General features: G+C 37.1%; 1 protein-coding gene across 2 annotated transcripts; it reads right to left on the minus strand.

Moving 5' to 3' along the window:
* Positions 1-4,185: 4,185 nt before the first annotated feature.
* LOC149075068 (putative methyltransferase DDB_G0268948) lies at positions 4,186-19,505 on the minus strand. 2 transcript variants are annotated; one of them, XM_089245619.1, is made up of 7 exons: positions 19,374-19,505; positions 16,722-16,846; positions 13,618-13,781; positions 13,013-13,229; positions 12,321-12,418; positions 9,827-9,967; positions 4,186-4,381 (listed from the first exon to the last, which is right to left on the minus strand). In XM_089245619.1, the coding sequence occupies exons 2-7, from the start codon at positions 16,830-16,832 to the stop codon at positions 4,282-4,284; spliced, it is 831 nt and encodes a 276-aa protein (XP_089101745.1). In that variant the 5' UTR covers positions 16,833-16,846; positions 19,374-19,505; the 3' UTR covers positions 4,186-4,281. The 2 variants fall into 2 exon arrangements, with proteins under 2 accessions (XP_089101745.1, XP_089101746.1); XM_089245620.1 differs by lacking the exon at positions 19,374-19,505 and adding an exon at positions 19,099-19,209.
* Between the last annotated feature and the right edge of the window lie 1,694 nt (positions 19,506-21,199).

The following is a 21,199-nucleotide window of genomic DNA, read 5'->3' on the forward strand; positions in this document are numbered from 1 at the left end:
GCTAACTGTTTGCTTTTATTTTACTGTTATCTATAAATAGACGAAATCTCACTCAGTAAAGTTGAATAGTTGTTATCTTGAATTTGATTTCCAATTCCTTCAATTTGGCGAGTTTTATAAATCTGTGAACACGTAAAATTTCAGCGGCTCTCAAAAAAATGACGCCAACGAGGAATCAACTCTTTCTAAGACAAAAAAAAAATACACTCTGGACTTGTACTAAGATATATTTTCTAATAATGGGTTTTTTTATACCATTTATTTATTATATACAGCATATTCAAATATACACGAGACCATATTTGGCCATATTAGAAGAGGGTTAAACGTTTCAATGTCTGTTTAACACACACACACACACACTCACTCTCTCTCTCTCTAACTAAAGAACTAACTCTCTCTCGCGAACTAATTACCACGGAAGGGACGCACTTTTTAACATTAAAAATCGGTTGGAATAACTTGATTACGTCTTTTCAGCTGGTAAATACAGTAATCGAATATTTGAGTAAACTACTAAGTGAATTATAGGACGCTTAAAATCATGAACATGCAAAAAAATAACAAATTATATTTTCAAAAAATAATATTGTGTGTTATCAAGTTCAATCGAATTCATCTGCGAGTGAAATAACGTGACATCCATCTGTGATAGCGCTGACCAAGAAGCTTGACAATGGCCATCTACTCTTACAACTCGATTGTATGCATAGCAGGCCAATAATTGCTGGTTATGTGTCAGCTACCCATTCCTATAGTGACTTCATATTATGATTTATGGCGTCGATCATCAACGTTAATATGAGCAACCCAACAATGGCCTATCCGTTACATAAAAAAGAAGGCATTTGTGGTGGGGGAGGAATAATCCAGGCCATAACCGACGAAACCGAACGCCAAGCGATTGAAGCACCTATGAATGCAATGGACGAATCACCTGGCGTTATGCACATGAAAGAAAACGCGTTCCTGTCGTCATCCTGACAAACATTCATCAGATTTGACATTCGCAAAAACGGAACGACCTGTCAACCGTGGTTTCGGTACTACCATCGAAATAAACACTGTATTTTAACGTTTATAAGGAACTCCCCCCTTTGATAAAAATTGGGTCCCAAAGGGGGTGGAGGTTTCCTGTACACGGATAGTCTTATACAGGGCGATTGTTTAATTTCCCTTGCCTCATTTTACTGCAACCGTTGATCTTAACTTCTTGCGTTGGAAATTAATTCGCAGAAGCTCGTGACTAACTCGTCCAAAGCGAGCTTTTATTTGCAATAATTTTTATTAAAGTGTTAAGCAGAAATTGTGTGTAAAAAAATGAATATAGTCGCACTATTTAGATAATTATAAGATTTACACAATGTGTTTTATAAAGCATTTTATTAATAATTCTGTACAGTATGATAAACTTCAAAACAATGAGGAATATGCAATGCACAACGAGACATTTCTGACACTCCCAGACAGTTTCACTGCGTTTATTGTGTTTCGCACGACGCACATACATTGCACTTGCACTGAGGCCTTTGTTTACCTTCTGAAGGTGGAATTTTTCCCTGTAAAATTTCCCCACCGTTTTGCCTGTAGACGCAGTGATGTATTATCTTCGGGCGGCTTTCCGCGTGTTCGATATTCAGGAATATTTATACTTTGTAAGATTTTTTCTGCAACTTCCTGATGAAATTTTCAAAATGAATATTTCCTGCCGTTTGTCTTTACGAAATAAAACAAATAAAATTTTACAACAAACGCAGTTCTCTGCAATAGCGCTACTGATTGCACGCTCGAATATCGCGTTGCTGTAATAGTTTCCCAACCTTTTTTGTCCCCCACACACATATCGTCCTTTTCTTCAGAAATTTTTTTCTCCCATCGCAATCTAACCCATAGGATCATACGCTATACCCGTAGCTTCTACCGCTCCCCCCCCCCCCGGATCATTCCATCACCCCAAGTGGGCGTTAACACCCACGTTGGGAATCACTGCTGTAATACCTACTTACTTATTATAAGCAGTAAATTCAGTAGACACGCATAGCACGTCATTGCCACTTTAGAAGCAGATAACAAGCGAGCACATAGCGCATAGAGCGTGCGGCATAGCACGTCTTTCCAGCGCAAGAGGTTAAGAGACATACTTTCAATTAGAAAAAGTATCAAAGTAACGTGAAGAACTCAGATATGTCACTCATGTTTCAAGGGGTTGTATAATTATTTCAAAATAAAAAAAATTCAATTTTTATTCACCGTCCTCAAAATCCCAAACGCAATTGTTGCCCTGCCTCTCCTGAGGCAAAAAAAAATGCATTTCCAAGTGATATATTTGCTGAGATATTTGAATTAAAAAATGGGAAAAACTAACGGACGCAACGTTTCTTTCTCTTCTTATATAATGCTGTTTTTCCCAACTTTCATCGGGGGGGATTTTTGAATTCTAATATCTCTGCGAATATCACACTTAGAGACGTGGAATTTTCTTTGTTATAATTCAGAAATTTTCCCCCATCGCAATCTAACCCATAGGATCCCATGTTATACTCATAGCTTTTACCGCCCCTCCTGAAACATTTCATCGCCCCCAAGGGGGTGTTAACGACCACGTTGGGAATCTGCTTTAGATCAACGATTTGCCAGTAAAACGTGGCGAGGGGAATTATGGAATCACCCTGTATAGTCTTCAGCTTCATTTCAGATCCAATTTGAGAGAGCAATATTTTTTCTCTTTAATTTAGTTGATACCCATGTGGTCACCACATCTTGCGGTTGAGTCCTCTAACACAAATTTAAGTGCCGAAAAAAAAAAGGAACTGGAGTCATTGTGGTATCGTGACGATGCTGACCAGGGTTTGGAATACGATTTTCTAGCTTCGAATCGTGAATCTGAGCAAACGTTTTGCTTAAAAAATGTTGTTACAGTTGTTACGCAAGGCCAGAAGCGTCATAATGATTTTTGGCTCCCTCTTATCCCCGATTTAATATATTCTGCTAAGAGGGAAATCGGCATCCAAAAATTCAACCATTATTGCAAAATATGCAGGAATGCTGAGAAATGTCCATACAAAAAATATAGACACCATTAAATAAAAATTAACAAAAGAAAATTTCGAACTGAAGAAAATTTCAAATTGACGGGAGAAATAATCCCAAAACCAAGTAAAATTAGGAAATAATTAAAGAAATTGACTGAGAACAAATATTAAAATTCAGAGTCAATGAATTGCAAATAAGGAAAATAATTGACGAGACAATTCCAACAACCATGTGAAAATTCAGAAAATATTAAGAAATACTTTTTGGAATTAATGAAAATTCAGAGAATATAAATCAAAGAAACAACACCAAAAGAACTGATGAAAATTCAGAATTCCAAGAATGACGAAACTTTAGAATTTATTGAAGAAACAATTCCAGAATTGGTGAAAATTCAGAATTTATGAAAGAAACTAGCTGAAGTACCAGGCGTTGCCCGGGCTTTATGTGCGACGTGAACCTAAGATAGGTGACGTGATTTCAAAATTCAAACTAGAAATAATAAATCTCTTGCTTCGCATGTATAACTTCCACTGATAGCGGGAATGCAACAACGGCGATGTCACCCATCTGGAGGATGTGACAAAAAAAAGGCTCGCAATCCGAATTTACATCTTTATATGAACAATGGCTAAAATGCATTATACAAATACAACGCCACAACAGGCAAAATGCCCAACGAGGTGGCTGAGAAAAACACAGGGTAGTTGCTTCAAAGGAAACACTAAATAAACAGGTTCTATTTATATTTATTCTGCCTTAATAAAATAAGTTCCAGAACATTTTTAATGTAGTAGTATGAGATTTAACTCATGAATATACCACAATGGTTTGAGTTCTCTATGAGTAGTACAGTCGAGGCTCGATATCACGACCCCTTTCGTCCCGTCGAAAACGGACGTTATATTGGGAGGGTTATTGTGTCGAAAGTAAAATTTATATCACAATCGTTCTATGAATAAATTTCAGACTTGTATCTTACCGGTTATTGTAATGGAATAGTCGGTATTACGTGGGGTCGTTAAAACGAGCGTCGACTGTATTTCTAATGGTGGTTTACACTGGAATTTCATTATATAAATAAAAATATTACGATACTTGATAATATTATAATTATTTGATACAAATAAAATTACACAGAGATAAAGAAAATAACCGGTATTAAAATTTTTAATAAATTTCACCACTATCTTTACAAACAGATGCGCAATTTTTACAACAGCATTGACTTGAAATTCACAAATTTTGTCATTTGCTCCTTTTCCTGCACAGAACCAGTGTGAAATCTCTGCATAGTTTCAATGGCGATGATTCAGTTTCAGGTGTTAATCCCAGCAATTTCGAGAGCCTACAGAATTAATTATAATGAATTTAAAAAAGTTCTAAACAATGAAATGTTCTTTAATTGAACCAAATCACGTTTGAGGTGAAAGACAAGTAGTTGAAGTGACCAACGTCTAGTCTGACTTTAAAGTAAATTTTTGATAGAGGATTCAAACAGTAGGTTAAAATGTAATTAAATAAAGATTGTATGAAATGAGAGTTATGCAGCTAAATAAAATGAACGAAAGTTCAGAAGGAACTTATTTTCTCGGCCCACAATACATTAGAAAAGAGATTTCCTGGATAATTCTAGATTTTCCGATTCATCAGCATAAAATCTAGAAAATCTCTTTTTTAACAAACAAAAATTTGTCTATTGATGCACAACATTCAAAATCAAAGAATTTAAAGTCAATATGCTTAGGGTGTTAATCATAAGATGGTGCTGCAGGCACTGTGGAGTCCTGCAGTTACAGTGATAAAAGCTTCGCCTGTCAAATGTGGATCAATGGATTTGGTCCCATTTCTGGCATGTACAGCACTGGTTGGCTGAAGCAGACACACACAGCATTTCTCAACAACTTACGACTTTACCGCACCAACTCCGGTCATGTATCGCCATACTGCAATTTCCAAACAGTGAGGATTGAACCTGGGTCCCCGTGATGCCAGTCCATCACTATGACCGCTCGATCAATACAGTGGTACTACTCAACTGAACATGCACCTCATACTCACATTCCTCTGCGGAATTTCTAACAAATTGCTACGTGCAGGAACATGTCGTCATGTGTATTTGCGTGGCCTAAGGTATTTATGTTAGCAGTTAGCTGAAGCAGCCAGACAGAAATGACCTTGAAGAACCAGATACACCCAACTTCACATCTCTGGTGAGATAACGCAGGGCTCAGCACGGATCATGGCCTCAAAACTAGTGAAAATAGTGACCAAAATATTTAAAAAAGTGACCAAATAGTGACCAAAATGTTTAAAAAGTGACCCAATAGTGACCAAAATAATTTTAGAAAGAGACCAAATGGACAATGAATTTTGATTATTACCAAATTGAATGAATTGAAATTTAATTTAGTTTTCACTAAACTTTGTATTTCAATGGAGCTCATCGAAATTGCTTTTTTTACATATAGTAGTGTGAAATAAATCAAACTCGAATGCATTCTGCTAACCAGAAAAGTTTTGAATAACTTATCAAATTTATCAACAACTATGTGTGAGAGAGTAACATTACATCCTTTCTAAGTAACAGTAGTAATGCCTTTCCCCCCCCCCCCAAAGGGGCCGTTCAAGTATTACATCATCATAGATGGGAGGGGGGTTTCCGATTTGCTGACTTTTGATGACAGGGGGGGGGGGGAGGGGGGGAGGTTGAATAACGCTTACGTCATCAACCACCCTTTATGAAAATATGAGTTAGGATTCGGGGGGGGGGGCAGAGCTGATGACGAAATTTTGCTGACAAGTGGGGGGGGGTCAGCGTTTTGCTGATGGGTGGGGGGGGGGTGTTCAAAAATGGATAAAAATTTCCTTATGTAATACTTGAATGGCCCCATATTGCTATCCACAACCCAGCTTAAAATCAATTTAAGCAGGAAAAACTTCAAAACGGGAAAAAATTTTCACATTCAAAGAAGGAAAAAAAATGAAATAACACAAAATTTGATGAGAGAATTTGTCCCATCTACATTCTAGTGGATTTTTCATTATGTTATGGTATGAATGACAGTATACAAAATGTACTCACACTTTTTTTAACTAGTACAAATTGATTTACATAATTAGGTTTGTATAATATCTTCCAACAAATTTTAAGAAATTTACTATAATGATTGATTTAAAAAAAAACTAAAATTACATTTTTAACAATATTATTTTAAATTATTAAATTAAAATATTACTTAAACTACTGAATTAAATAAATTATTTAAATTATTAAATTAAATAAATTATTTAAATTATTAAATTAAATAAATTATTTAAATTATTAAATTAAATAAATTATTTAAATTATTTTAATTGTTAGGGGCCGTTCAAGTATTACGTCATCATCGATGGAGGGGGGGGGGTTTCTGACTTGCTGACTTTTGATGACAAGGGGGGGGGGGTGTTTCGATAATGCTTACGTCATCAACCACCCTTTATGAAAATATGAGTTAAGATTCAGAGGGGCAGAGCTGATGACGAAATTTTGCTGACAAGGGGGGGGAGGGAGGGGGTCAAAAATGGCTAAAAATTTGCTTACGTAATACTTGAACGGCCCCTTATACGTTGAGGGAGGGCAATCCATCCTTCCCCCCAACGTCAATGGCAGAGCCTACTGATGTATATCAATTGTCATCTGCACCTATGACTGGACTGGGAAGGGTGGGTGGGTCTATTCTTTTACAGGCGGAGGGGGCTCCAAAATAATACTGCCCTTGGGTGAGGGAGAAAACAATTCAGTTTTGAAATTGTTTGGTTTTTGAGAGAAAAATTTGTAAATATATATTTTCCTTTTTTTTTTACACACAACATACACCCCTGCAAAAAAAACATTTACTACTTTACCCAGAAACAATATAATTTTGCCCCCCCCCCCCGTAATTTTTAACAGAAAAAGACTCCGCGGTCTTCCCTGGAAGCACCGGTGGCGACTTTTTTCCGCGCCAACCAATCGCCGATTTGCGGTAGTCAATTCAAGATGGCTGACAAAGGGCACATAAAAAATTACAAAAAAATATATAATTTATAATATGAATTAACCTAATATGCGAAAATCGATAGAAATATATCGGGAAATACGGAAAATTAGGATAAAATGAACACAAAAATCGAATCAACGACATACGGGGTTTATAAATGCGGTTGATAGAGTTTATGGATGCTGCTGTCAGGGCTACCTATTTTAGCGCGAAAAAAAGTCGCCACGTTAGCTCGGACTCCTCCCGTAATTTCCAAAGAACAAAAACAGTGAATTCGCCCCCACCCGGGGCACCCGATTTACCAAGGCCGTAATACGATATTTTTCCTGGAGGGGAAACGTAATTTTACTGCCCCTTGACTGTGAAATTCGATAATTTTTCAAAGGAATTTATTTCCTTTTCTTAAATATACCATTCCATCAAAAATTCCATTCGAGGCATTGCCCCCCCCCCCCAGTTTCGGATTTGATCACGGTATGTAGCAACCCGGGCCGCAAGTACGAACGAAAATTTACTATCGCCCGGGGCCGGTATCCATTTTTAACAACGGAAAAAAGAGTAAACTCGGCACCCTGGCACCCTTCCTCGTTCAACACCCGTGGAACCAGACCCCGCCCTCTCCTATTGCGGTCATAACAGCGACTCGAGACAAAAACGTTGTAATAACTTCCGAGGTCTGAAAAGGGGATTTTTTTTACACAACACCGCGCCGAGAATGGAGCGCAATATGTCGATATTAAGTCAACAATCAGCATCGTGAAGATGCCCTAAATCAAGTTACGGCCAGAAGCGGATAAAGGTCAGTTGTTGACGGCCCCGGGCATAAAAAAAAATTAATATTACGCCCCTTAAATTAGGAAAAAAGTATAAAGTAGGGGCCAAAGGCGCGGTCGCTGTGCCCACCGTTAAATCTGCCTTTATGTACGGCTCGCATGCAGGTTAACTGAGTTTTCATCAGCCTGATGACCAATTTTCATCTGATTTGGTTAAACTAAACGTTGAATTCGAAGGTTTTTAACAACTGGCTGTTGCGAAGATATATTTTGGAAAGAGAAAATTCAACCGGAAAGTGAAAGGACGTGGGTTCGATTCCCAGCAGGGGCAGTTGAATTTTCTCTCTTTCCAAAATATATCTTCGCAACAGCCAGTTGTTAAAAACCTTCGTATGGTAGCAGAGAGTGACGTCATCCTTCCATAAACGTTGAATTGCAGGATTCTGTGATCTTTTCATAAACAGTTCTCCTTTCGATCCAATTTGGGGCTACGGTTTCTTGCTGAGATTTAAATCCAGTTAGAAAAATAGCACGAATTTTATTTCTAGATCGCGATTTTCAGTCGGATGATTTTTTTTTATTGTAAGTAAATTCAAAATACTTGCGAGCTTCTTTAACGTTGGCCAGCTACAAGAGTATTCTCCAAAGCGTACTAATAATACGCTTAATACGTATTAATAGTACGCATCTTTAATATGCGCGCTTTGGTATTCTCCCGCTGCGCGTAAGTTAGTTTCTGCACGGGCTCTCTTTATAAACTCGCTCAATGTAAATGAGCCTTTAAATCGTCATTTCAAATATTAAAAAAAATTAACAAAAGTAACGATAGAACAAACAACAAATGTAACTTGCTCGATGCTCCAAGAAAGGAATTCGGCCCTTAGGACAAACTTTTTGAAACAAATAAAATAAAGGATCAATTTTAAAATAAGATAAAAATGAAAGAACGAGTGGGGAAATAAGAAAGAATGGTAGTAGAGGAGGGGAAAAAATTCTTTGTTGTAAATACGCCTTTTACGCTATTTTTTTCCGACCGGCTTTTCCATAAAATGACGATTCTTTAACCAAGGAGCTTTCTTTTTCCAAGCGCCTTGAAATCAAGTTATGCTGACGTCACACGGTATGCTCCCGGGAAGATAAAGACGCCTTCATATATATATATAGGGGTTCCTTGTACGATCGTAGTTCAATGAAGGGAGGGAGAAAATTAGCGACCTTGAACCGGTAAAGTTCCTCCTTGAAGAAAAGAAAAACACTGACAGCCGAAAAGCGCGCGAGACCGAGGTTTTTTTGCTAAAAAAAGTGGAAAAAGTGACCTGGGCCCGAAAATAGGTAATAAAAGTGACCAGCTTCTAAAAAAGTGACTTTTAGGGGAAAAAGTGACCCGTGCCGAGCCCTGGATAACGAAGCATTGGAAAGAATGGTTTTCAAGGGTGTGAGATTTTGAACCATCCCAACCTTTTTATTGGGAGCGTGTCGCCCAATAAAAAGGGTTAGTTGGTTTTTGTTTTTGTAGTTTTCCAATTTTGAGGTGCAAATGCAAGGTGGTCTTCCGTTTGAAAAAGTCTCTCTGCAGAGAGCTGGCAGACCTTCAACATGAGATGCTATGTAGGTATCATGTTGAAGGAAAAAACCATGAAATAAAGAAAAAGGTAAAGTTGGGGGAATTTATCGTAAATTCTCAGAAAAGACACGTATGACATATCTGAATCAAACTTCAAATTATCCAAAACATCAGAGAAAAAAATTTGACTTGAACAGGTAATTTCAACATTAAATTGAATAAAAAACTTAAGAGGGAATTCCTAAAATTTGAATTGTCCATAAATTTGAATTAACTGAGTTTGAATTATCTAGTTTCCACTGTATTTATCCATTTAGCAAGCTCATCAACAAAGATTGAAATGTGAATGTGGCATCATAGTCAGAACCATGAAATTATGAAAATAAATACTTTTTTGTGTTTGGTTCTCAAATAACACAATAAAACATTTTTACCTGTTCTTAAAGTTTGCAAGTAATCTTGCAGCTTCTTCATCTCCTCGCTCGTTTTTCAGCTGCTGGAAACCGGATAGAGTTTGTACGAATCCTAGGATATCGGACAATGTCCCGTCAAAGAGATCTTTTATGCCATAATTCCTGCAACATTAAAATCAAAACAAACTATGTTTAAGAGAATAAAACCAATGAATAACCTTCAAACTTGCAAGTAAAACAAAACCCCTCTTAATGGCATCCCCTAAGATGTAGTCATCCCTCTTTTATGGCCAAATAATAATTTCCCCTTATATAATAAAAGTATGCATTTCAAACATTTGATTAACAGTCAGCAATGCCATCTCAAGGCACTCACCCAGGCACGGTCCAGGGGCCTCGCAAAAATAAGATCTGGTTGAAATCTACAAGAGAGAGAATTTTCCTGCTTTGGCCTCAGAAAAAACACTTGGCCTGGGGGCCCCATGATGCTTTAAAATCTGACAGTCAGACCTCTTTTACGGACGAATTTTTTCCTGGACACCCACTGGTGTCTATAAAAGAGAGGGTTTACTGTACTTCATAAACGTTTTCACTGCCATCGTTTGGTTTTTCTAGCTGGAAAAATGCAAGACTTCTCAACAACTAAACGACCAGTGATCGCAGTGTGTGCTTATGCTTTATCAGCCTGTGAGGCACAGCTTCTTCCGATTGGTCGTATTCAATATTAAACCATTGATGTCTTGTAACTGGCATTTTTACATCTTTGGACAAGATCCGGCTCTGAAATACATCAGACTCCCTCTTTTCTAATCAGAAAAACAATTAATCAGATTGTTCGCCATTTCTTGTCATCAAAATACCACTCAGGACATCAAAATACCACTCACAAGGGCATCAACAATTTTATATTTAATACCACCAATCAGAAACACCAAACTTCAAATTTAGTATCAAGTTATGACACACACCTCCAGAAGTGCATGAAAAATTATGCTGCCCAGGGTAGCAAGTTTGGGGGGGGGGCAAATTTGAGGAATGAGTGGTCAAGAAAATTAATAAAATGGGAAAGTATTGAAAAACCATAAATCTGCTTCTACCTAGAGATTATGGGACTAGGTCAGTGAATGACCTAGAGTGTTTGCAAGGATGTGAGTGAATGAAAGAGTGATCTAAAGATCAAAAGAAAAGTTTAGTGAGCAACCAAAAAAGTGACCTAAAGCATGTGGAAACATATGAATGACCCCCAAAGAGTGGCCCAGAGAGTAAGGAACCAAGCAGTGAGCGACCAAAAGACACTAAGAAAGTGTGAAAACATGTGGGGCAAAAGAGTGACTTACAGACAGTTGCATGGTGCAGGGGGGAAGGCCAGTGAGTTATAAAACAGCACAACATACAACTTTTTATTCATTAAACAATTTTAAGCATTTGCAAGTGGTTTTTTTCTGTCATTTATCACAGAAAAATTTGATGAGCGGGCATTTTTTCTGAGGCACAGTAAATACAGTCAAACTGTGATTCAATGAATCAGATAAAATCGATAATTTTATTCATTGCATCGAAGAAAAACATTATATCGGGGTCGAGATACATGTATCAACACATGTATTACAACAGGGACTTCTAAAAAATGTTTTTTGATCGAGGAATTCAGTTTGATTGGAGTTCATTATATCTGGGTCTAACCTAAATCTGGGGTCTTCAACCCGTGGCCCTCAGAGCTTTTTGCTGTGGCCTGCCGACTATTTTTAGAAAATAGTTACTTTACAGAGAAAAATAATTAAATCTCAGAAAAAATATCTTTAAAGAGCTCTGGTCACTGAAATCTGTACTGCTGTATTTAGAACTGTGAGATACTTTCCACGTTCGATAGTAATGATGTGCATTTGATACATTGAAAGGATCATAAATTCTGGGGATCCGGAGCTAAAATAGTTTTTGAGGAATATGATTTCACATATTTTGATGGCGAAATTCGGCATCCAAAAGGAAAAATAATTACAGAATTTACAGAAGCACTAAAAAACATGTTAATGAAAAAAATAATTTTAAAATTTTAGAAAAAATAGTTTTATAAAATTGTTAAGAGTAATTTTCAGAGTTTTTAAAAGTTAAATTCATGAGAGAAATTGAGAATTTGAAAGATAATTTCATAATTAATGAAAATTTAAGACTAATGAAAAAATCATTTCAAAATTTTCAAATTTCAGATTTAATAAAAGAAATAATTTATTAAAAATAAATAATTAATGGAAGTTGTTTGCAAGTAAATAAAAATACAAATTTAATGAAATAAATAAATTTGAAGCAAAAAAAGAAAGAACCCTGTTTAATTACCGAGAATGCCAAATATGACTCGTTGGCCTGGAGTCTTCCTGGGAAATTTAATTTGGCCTGCAATATCTGAAAGGTTGAAGACCCCCGACCTAAATAATAGCCCATTTCCATCATCAGCAAATATTCCCTTTGTAAACCATGTAAAAAAAATCTTAACCAGTAAAAAAACAATACCACATACCTTTCAACGTCTTCGAAAGGAAATTCTAGATTTCTGTATAGATCGAAAGCTATCGCTGATTTTGGCGACCAGTATGGCTGTAGATCTTTAAAATATAACTAGAATGAAACGGGAAGAAGAAAGTTAACTTAATAGCTTGAAGAGGGGTTTGTTTCATAAAATATATTCACACAAATAATAATAACGCTGAAAGTTTTCTGTTTCATTCTAATTATGGAGTGAAAATTATTGCATAACAAAAACCCACTGAGACGGAGAATATGCATTAATATTAATTTGCACGTGAAACATTATTGTTTTAAATATGACTTCACAAGGGATACAATAAAGTGTTAATAATTTGAGGCACAATAACTTTGCACTATGATGGAATGATTTTGTACTGTTTGGACACCTTGAATGAGCAATAAAACTTGGCATTTCACAAGCAGTAGTGACAAGGTTATTCAAGAGACTGTGATAAAGTGAAGTCCTTGACTCTGCATCCCTTGACCACTGCCTCACAAAGAAACTTGTAACTAATTCAAGCGAAATGTAAAGTCACCGATTTTCCATAACAACCAAACAACCCAAAATCCCTTCATGTTAGTATGATAATCATCCTTATTCGGAAGGAATCTTAGTACAAATGACGACTTTTTGATGTTAATAAAAATTGTGATATAACTAAATGGTCTATTTCTTAAACAAACCTCTTTTATCAACTCCACAATCTGCTTATTTTTTTCTTCATCACTCACAATCGGTTCAATCCATAAGTAGACAAATGTTGCAAGAACACCGCCATCAACCAAAACTCTCTGAGCTTCGGGGAAAAAAGTGTCAAGATCAAACCAGTGAAGACAAGAGCTTGCTGTTATCAGCTGTACACTTTTGTCTGGAAAGTCAAGGGTTTCAGCGACTTGATGCCTACTCAAAAAAAAAAAACTTATGTCATCTCGATTTTTCACACAAAAATTCTAACTGCTTTCATAATATGAAAATTATAAACAAAAGTTTTTTGTGCTAATGGTAAAATGAACATATAGTGAAACCTCACTATATTGATACTCTATGCAGCTAACGATAAATCCCTGTACAATGATGTTTTTCAAGCCTTGTTTAGAAATAGTCAGTCTAATGTTTTGAACTAAAGTGTTTCGATATAGCCATAATTCTTCCACAATGATATTTTTCCATGGTTTGCAGAGTATCGTTATATCGAGATTTAACTTTGTTTCCTGTTTCAGATTTTGGTTACGCATTATTTGTGTAAAGCACAAATTCTTAATGATTTTTATTAAAAATATTAACTTGCTTGTATTCCACATTGCTTAGCTTTCTATTTCTCTGGGCTTCTTTTATTTGTGCTTCACTCACGTCAAGGCCGATGATGTTTTGGAAAAAATGAGCAAATCTAATGGTACTCTGGCCAGATCCGCAGCCAACATCAACTGCAAAGGTGCGTTGATCATCTGGGACCTGGAAGTAAAAAAACACACACAAAAAAATATTATTTGAATCATCAACATGCTATAGAGGAAACATTTCAAGTAAACTGCACAAATGAAATGTGTCGAGTGAATTGAGATTTATTTATTTCGAGCTATTGCCATCACAAGCAATGATCTAGTGCTTCGCTGAGCTATTAGGGTTCCAAGTCCACTTCCCAGGACTTTGTCACAACTTGAAGAAAATAAAATAAATCAATAAATTTGATAGATAAAAAAAGAGGCCTGCAGGGTTCCACCATAAAAATTTTACACAAAAAAACTGCTGATCTAATTCAATCAAAGAAATGCATTGCACAGTTTGAAATTGTTAGGGCCAGCTGTTGGCCATCCCTCAACAAAGCAAGTTGTGTACACAGAGATTCAGTCGGACACAGAAGGATAGGACCTGGAACTTGCGCAGAGCCACAACATGAATTAGGTTTCCCTCCTTCGGGTCCCATGATAGGGCTCCCAATTTTTATTTTTGTAATTTTGCATTTACATATTGTGAATTGTATTTCTGAACCTCAAATGAGTGTATCTTGTCCCGGCGATTGTATGTATTTCGTCACAACGATTGCATGCATAACGATTAAAGAATATATACTGTAGCCTACAAAAGGGGTCCCCCGATTTCCTTCCTTGTCTTTCAGAATTTTCTCTGGCACAACCGCGCCTCCATGGCAATGAGTTGAAATCGTGTAAGCGACAGAGCCTGATCATGTTCGGTCTGTTCTGTTGGCCACCCCTGGTGTTGGCTCATAGGCCTATGAAGAGGAGATATGCAGCCCCAAACCAGGTAAAATGACAGTGTCTTAAATTGATTTTCTGATCATTGTTGGAGGTATTGGTTTCAACAGTAGACCTGATTAACAGATTATCCACATTCAATATTTCTAGTGACAATGGTAATTAGCTATATTCTCCTCATACCGCCTTTTCGAACACACAAATTTCTTATACAATGTTTATTGTGGTTTTTTTTTCCCATCATTTCATTGGGCAAGTTGCCTGTTGTAGTTTCTGTATTTGCAGCTGAATGCATATTTGGTGTTTCGCTCACTGTGACGAAACATTTTTGAAGTGGATGCAACTCCCAATGGTACCTCGAAGCTTCAACCGACTATATATAGGTTTCAGACCCTAATAATTTCAAAGAGCAAAAAATTTGTCCTATTTGATGGCTAGGTTCATTTTCTGCCATTGAATAAGGAAGTTGAACAAAGACACACATGAACAAGATGATTATTTGCGTGGAAAAAAAAGAAGCTTCTTATCTCTAAATTTCAACATGGCAGGTTGGTGACATTCCACGGTGAAGCAGACTGACCAACTGGTATTTCAAACCGAAATACCAATATTCTGATTAAAGAAGGTAACTCAATATAACAGTATGTGTATCACAAATCTAAGGTATCCTAACTATATCTGTGGTTCTATTTACCTCAGAAAGTCCCACATCGAGGAGTTAGAGCGTCGATCTCTCAGTGAGTTTACAAAAAAACAAATGTTGAATGCTGCTGTTTGGAATTGGCCACAAATTGTAACTCCTGGTCTAATTTACCCCTTGTATGCAGAAAATGTCTGCTGTGCAACAAAAATGATCAAAATGAAGCATTTTGAAGAAATAGCTGTCATAGCAAGATACATATGTTCCATAATACATACTTGACTTTCTAATGCAGTGGTTCTGAATCTGGTGCCATAGGGATCCTCTTACAACCCTGGAATATTCTAAGGAGACGCGCCCCCCCCCCCCCCCCCGCATTAATGAAAATCAAGTGAAAGGAAAGCCATGACAGGTCGGAGGCCACAGAGACCTATTAAGAAATTAAGATGTGAAAAAATAAAGCTTTTACTTATGGAATTATAGTGAGAAAAAGTGTGACTACTTTTAGAATCTAATCAAACTAACTCTTCTAAGAGATTTGGTCTATAACATGTGTAGGAAATTTACGCAGCTTGTTTTGCTAGCATAAATCATTGCCATAAGTGTATGTGTGTGTACTCAATAGTTTGTGTCTGCCTAGTGTTGTGTATGAAAATAGTGCAGCGAGTTATTTTCTTAATTAGTTTCAGGATTTTGTTAACTAATTAACTAATATATCTTTGCATTCAAATCTCTATTTCAAATTGTGAGTCAAGTACAAAGACAGAATATTTGTACCCTTATATGGTCTGTTGCTCTGTGGCATGGGCATAAACATACAAAGTACAAGCATTCATTCAAACCTGGTCTATCGCCATAGGCAATTTACAACAGATTGAGTTGTCGGAAGTGAGAGTATCTTCCCCTGGGTCCCCAGATCTTCTGGAACCCAATACCCCTGGGCAAAAATTACATACAAAGTATACAAATAAACATAACATTATGTTCACATGTTACACACAGCTGCATCTCAACATTTGGCCAGTTGTGATGCAGTCTTTAAAGTTTAGCTGCCTCGCAAACTTTCCTAATTGGCACGGTTTTCAGGGTGCTGCCTCACAACACAGTTACCTATACCGCACCGCTTTTGCCCTCCCACGAGTAAGGTTCTTAAAGTGTAGCCAATGAGTCTTTGGGCAGTCTTTTCCAAGTGAGCCCCAGTGCTTGGTTGAGCTATTGCTGCCTTGCCACTGTTGACTGGACAAGCAATTCATTTCTGCCTGGTACCCAATATTTCATACTTTGTATGAACAGGGAAGAGTGACATCATTTCTCTGCATAAACATGTATAAGCACCCCTCCAATATATATATACATTTGCCACTATCTCCATAACACATATAGAAATATTGGATTGAGGCCCCCTCCCCCCAAAATATTACCAATAACTTTATGCCTATGCACACTTTTAAGTTCACATACATCGCAGTCATAACAAAAACATATCAACAGAGTTTTAGAGATAAAAACAACAAAATCCGAATAAAAGAGAATTCTCACTTTTTGGCTAAGGTAGCTCAGTATAGTGTCTACCACTTCAGATGGAATATCCCTCCTGAAAACGCTGTACACTTTGCAATGATCTTCTCGTACAAACTCTTTATTCTCCATTATCGCAGGCACAGCTATAATGGAATTGGAAAAAACAACAAAAATCAAGTGTAATGAAGCTCTTATATAATGCCAAATCTCTATTATTTCAAATTGTGAGTGTGAAGTATAAAGATTGAATATTTGTACCACTGCAACAGAACATGTATGGTCTGTTGCTCTCTGTGGCAAAGTACAAAAGACTGGACAAGCATTCATTCAAACCTGGTTATCGCCATGGGCAATTTACTACCAATTGAGTTGTGACGGAAGTGTGTGTATTATATAAGAGGATTTTACAGAACTAAATATGGTTGACTCTACCATAATCTGACATTTTTAGGCAGGCTTCCTACAAGACTAGAATGGAAAAACATGTCACAATATTTATATGCACCGAAGTTTATACTATTTTGATATTTTTTTCAACTAACTTCCAGTAATCCGGAAATTTTGATAAATAATCCAGCATATCCTGGTTTGATATGAGCACAGATTAGTGAAAGTTGACTGTGTAATTGCTATATAGGATTTATTATTATAGTTAGATGGTATGTACGAAGGTTTTTAACAGCTGGCTGATGCGAAGATATATATTTTAGAAAGAGAGGAAAATTCAACTGCCTTTGTGGGGAATTGAACCCACATCTTTTCACTTTCCGTCAGCATTTCGCATATCTTTGCACCTGCGGTTAAAACCTTTGTATGGATAGCAGAGAGTGACATCATCCTCAGATAAGTTGCCATCTGGTAGCAATGTCAGCAATTGGGCTGAGTTAGGTCTGATCGTCTATGTACAGTCCCATTCAGTACACACGATCTCCAAGGAAAGATGGAGATATTCGTTGCCTTTGTAGTTTAGTAGTATTGGCATTCACCCAGAAAGTGCAAGGACGTGGGTTTGATTTCCCCGCAAAAGCACAAAAGCAGTTGAAATTTCTCTTTCCAAAACATATCTCCGCATCAGCCAGCTGTTAAAAACCTTCTTATGGATAGCGGAGAGTGACATCATCCTCGGATAGATGGTATGTATTAGCACTATGGGAAATATTTGTGCTGTACTGAGAAGAATATCATTATACAGCAAAACCTGTCTGTAAAAATACTATAGGGACCTAGAAAAAATATTTTTGCAGACAGGTTATCTTTGTAGCCAGTTTGAGCATTTGTGCTATTTCCTATTGAATACATATTTCGCCGTGACCAAAGAAAATATTGTTATAAGCTTGTTTTTTTGTTATAGACAGTATCACACAGGTTTCATTGTGTAGCCCTTTTGGACACAGTATCCACAATCATGAGTTTTTCTTGTTGCAGATATTTTTTTTTTCAACCTCAGGGAGTTTGGTCCTGACTTCAACAATAAAACATTCACGATTCTTGAAGACAGAGCTGAACTGCCTGAGGTTGAAAAAAATATATCTGCAGAGTAAAAAGAAAGCAACATTTGCACATACCAGATCTGTAAGGAAACAACTTACTTACGGGACAGAGAAAAAATATCATTATGGATTACAGGAACATTACAGTATATGTGCTAGGACCTATACCATTATACCATACATGCTCAAACCATTACCCATGAGTTGAATTTGGCCCTCAGAGAGTTACCTGATGTACAGACTGCAATCTCAAACTTAATTTTATAAAAATCACCAAGTGCTATAACTACTGATCACTAAACTGACCTGTAGTGCAATTCCACATCATTTAAGGTACCTGCAGCATATTTACTGATCACTTAAGGAGCCTACAGCACCAGAAGCGGATTGAGGTCCTGGACATGCATCCAGTGAAGCCGCCGTTAAATCCGCCTCTGCACAGCACATTTACAGATCCTGTGGTACAATTTCAGACAGCTTAAATAGCCCACAGTACATCCTCAGATCATTTAAGTGGCCTGCAGTATATTCCTTGATCACTTTGATCACTAGATCATTTGAGCACCCGTGACACACAGTTCACTCAAACGGCCTGCGATGCAATTACAGGTCACTCAAGTGGCTCGCAGCACATTTCCAGCTCACACAAATGATTTGCAACACATTTATTTAAGTGGCCTGCAACATATTTACAGATCACTTGAGTAACCCACCACACACCTCAAGGTCACTAAAGCAGCCTGTGACACATTCCCAGACACGACACGTTAAGTGGCCTGCAGTTTTGTTTTCGAATCAGTGATGTGGCCAGCACTCTCTTAAAGGTTGATCAACCTTGGTACCGTTATATAGGAAATTATTTTTGAAGTTAATTCAAACCATGGGAGAAAAGTGGAAAACTGTACCTGTGACAGAACAATCGCTTTTTGCAACAGAGAAAGGGGGTTGAGAATTTTATACTAGAATTTTTATCTTCCCTGTTTAATTCCTTCCCTGTTAAAGCTAAGAGGGTAGAGGTTTTTCATATTAAGTGTGGGTGGTATTTATACAATTTGTTTCCAGTGTATGAACATTAATAAAACACCTCGATTGCGCAAAACATGTTGCAATAATTAAAAAAAAATTATTTGTATAATTATTTTTTATTATAAAGATAATTATAAGCGTTAATTATACTCACGCTCTTGTTCGCGCGAGACACGTCAAATATCTATTTTAATTTCAAGTTAAAAGAAATGCCCTTCATGACAATCGCCTCTTGTAATCTTGGATGTAAACAAACTTCATGCATGTTTTTTTTCTTACCTCTTTCAAGCCCAGCCAATCCTGAATGATATAAGGAAAAGTAATTGGAAAAAGGATATATTTGATTCGATACATTTTTATGACGTACGAGCAAAGGCGTGGTCGTACTAGAACCCTGAAGGCTTTCATATATATATATTGAGCTTAATCTTGTAGGGACACTGCTGCCATCTTCTGGGATAAAAGCACAACATACATATATCGTGATTTTTGGTTTCATATGAACGATTGAAGATGACAGCACGAGCTAGATGTTTTAACACTTTCGGGTCAGCTATTTCGACTGTCCCTGTGGACAGGATTTTTGGCAGTTTCCATGATTTTTTTTAAAAATACTTAGAATATATACATCTCAACAGTTTTTTTTAACCAGAGAAATTTGAAACTCTTTTCTTTCATAGTATAGCAATTATTTAAAGGCACCTTATCCAAATGTTGTATAAATATCTAAAAATGGTTTTAATTTATAAAAAAATTATCTTGTCATCAACAAACATGGCTACCTTGCCTAAGGAGGACAAATGTGTTTCAACTATACTTACTTCTACATCATTTCATAAAGCCACATCCGTTGGCTACTGCCATTTATAAGTATATATATTTATTTTAATGCAACTAGAAGATTTATAGATTATGTTTAAAAACACTGGAAAGCCGCCTGGCGGTCGAGTGGTTAGGGAGCTAACCTCTCACTGTGCAGGTCTGAGTTCGAATCCCGGTTCGGGCACAGTGGCGTCGGAGCCGGGGGTGCTGTGGGTGCTCGAGCACCCACGGAAGTTTGTAGAACGGGTCCGAGCACCCACAGAATTGATTCAAAAATCTAAATTTCCTACATGAATCTCAAGACCGGCACCCACAGGTTCAAAACACTTCCGACGCCCCTGTTCGGGCATGGATATGTACTAACACTAACAAATTCCCTGGGCGAATCATGCTGATGATCCTTGGGAATACGTGCTAAAAAATTAAGAAAAAAAACAACATATATTCAGCCATTTTATAGCTACTAGAGTTGAAAGTCCGAGTCAGTCTCGAGCTTAGACTCGAAAGTGTTAACTTTTGATTTTTTTTCCCGGGGTAATAAATTAGGGTTACTAGATCCGGATATAGGTTCGTTCGGGTATAGCGTTAGGGCTCTATCAAGTCGCCTTAGATCACTACCTCCTATATACCTGTATATAGGAGGTAGTGCTTAGATCCGGACACTGAAAAACGAGCACGTGTATGCACGCAACCTTCGTGACGTCACTTATCTCAATAGATGGCACCACTGTTCCGACGAACAACTACCCCCTCGGCCACACAACAACAATTTTCCCCAGCTCTAAAACAGAACCTCTAAAAAAAAGCAGAAACAGAAAAAATTCTAGGAATTTTCGACGGCTATTAGTGAATGCATGTCGGGAAAAAAACGCAAAAACACCCATATACCAATGAAGAAAATCTATATCTCTCTCAAAGTTGAGAAAAAAAAAATTTCCCGAGAAAAAATTAAAAATAATTCCGGAAACCTGAAAAGGACAAAAAGACGAATTTTCTGGAACGTAGGAGGACGCTTGAAATGACATAAAAAAAGAGATGTCCTCTTAAAGGAGGACGGTTGGTAACCCTAGTAATAAGGGCCTCCTCACACGGGGAAACTAAAAGGGAGCTCGAGTTGCCTTGAACGAGTCCAATTGACCGTTCTCCCTTACACGGCGC

The sequence above is a fragment of the Pholcus phalangioides genome, unplaced genomic scaffold (assembly GCF_987345545.1).
Source record: "Pholcus phalangioides strain wild (caught in Gottingen) unplaced genomic scaffold, Ppha-v1.0 ptg000016l_1, whole genome shotgun sequence".
NCBI classification, from domain to species: domain Eukaryota; kingdom Metazoa; phylum Arthropoda; class Arachnida; order Araneae; family Pholcidae; genus Pholcus; species Pholcus phalangioides.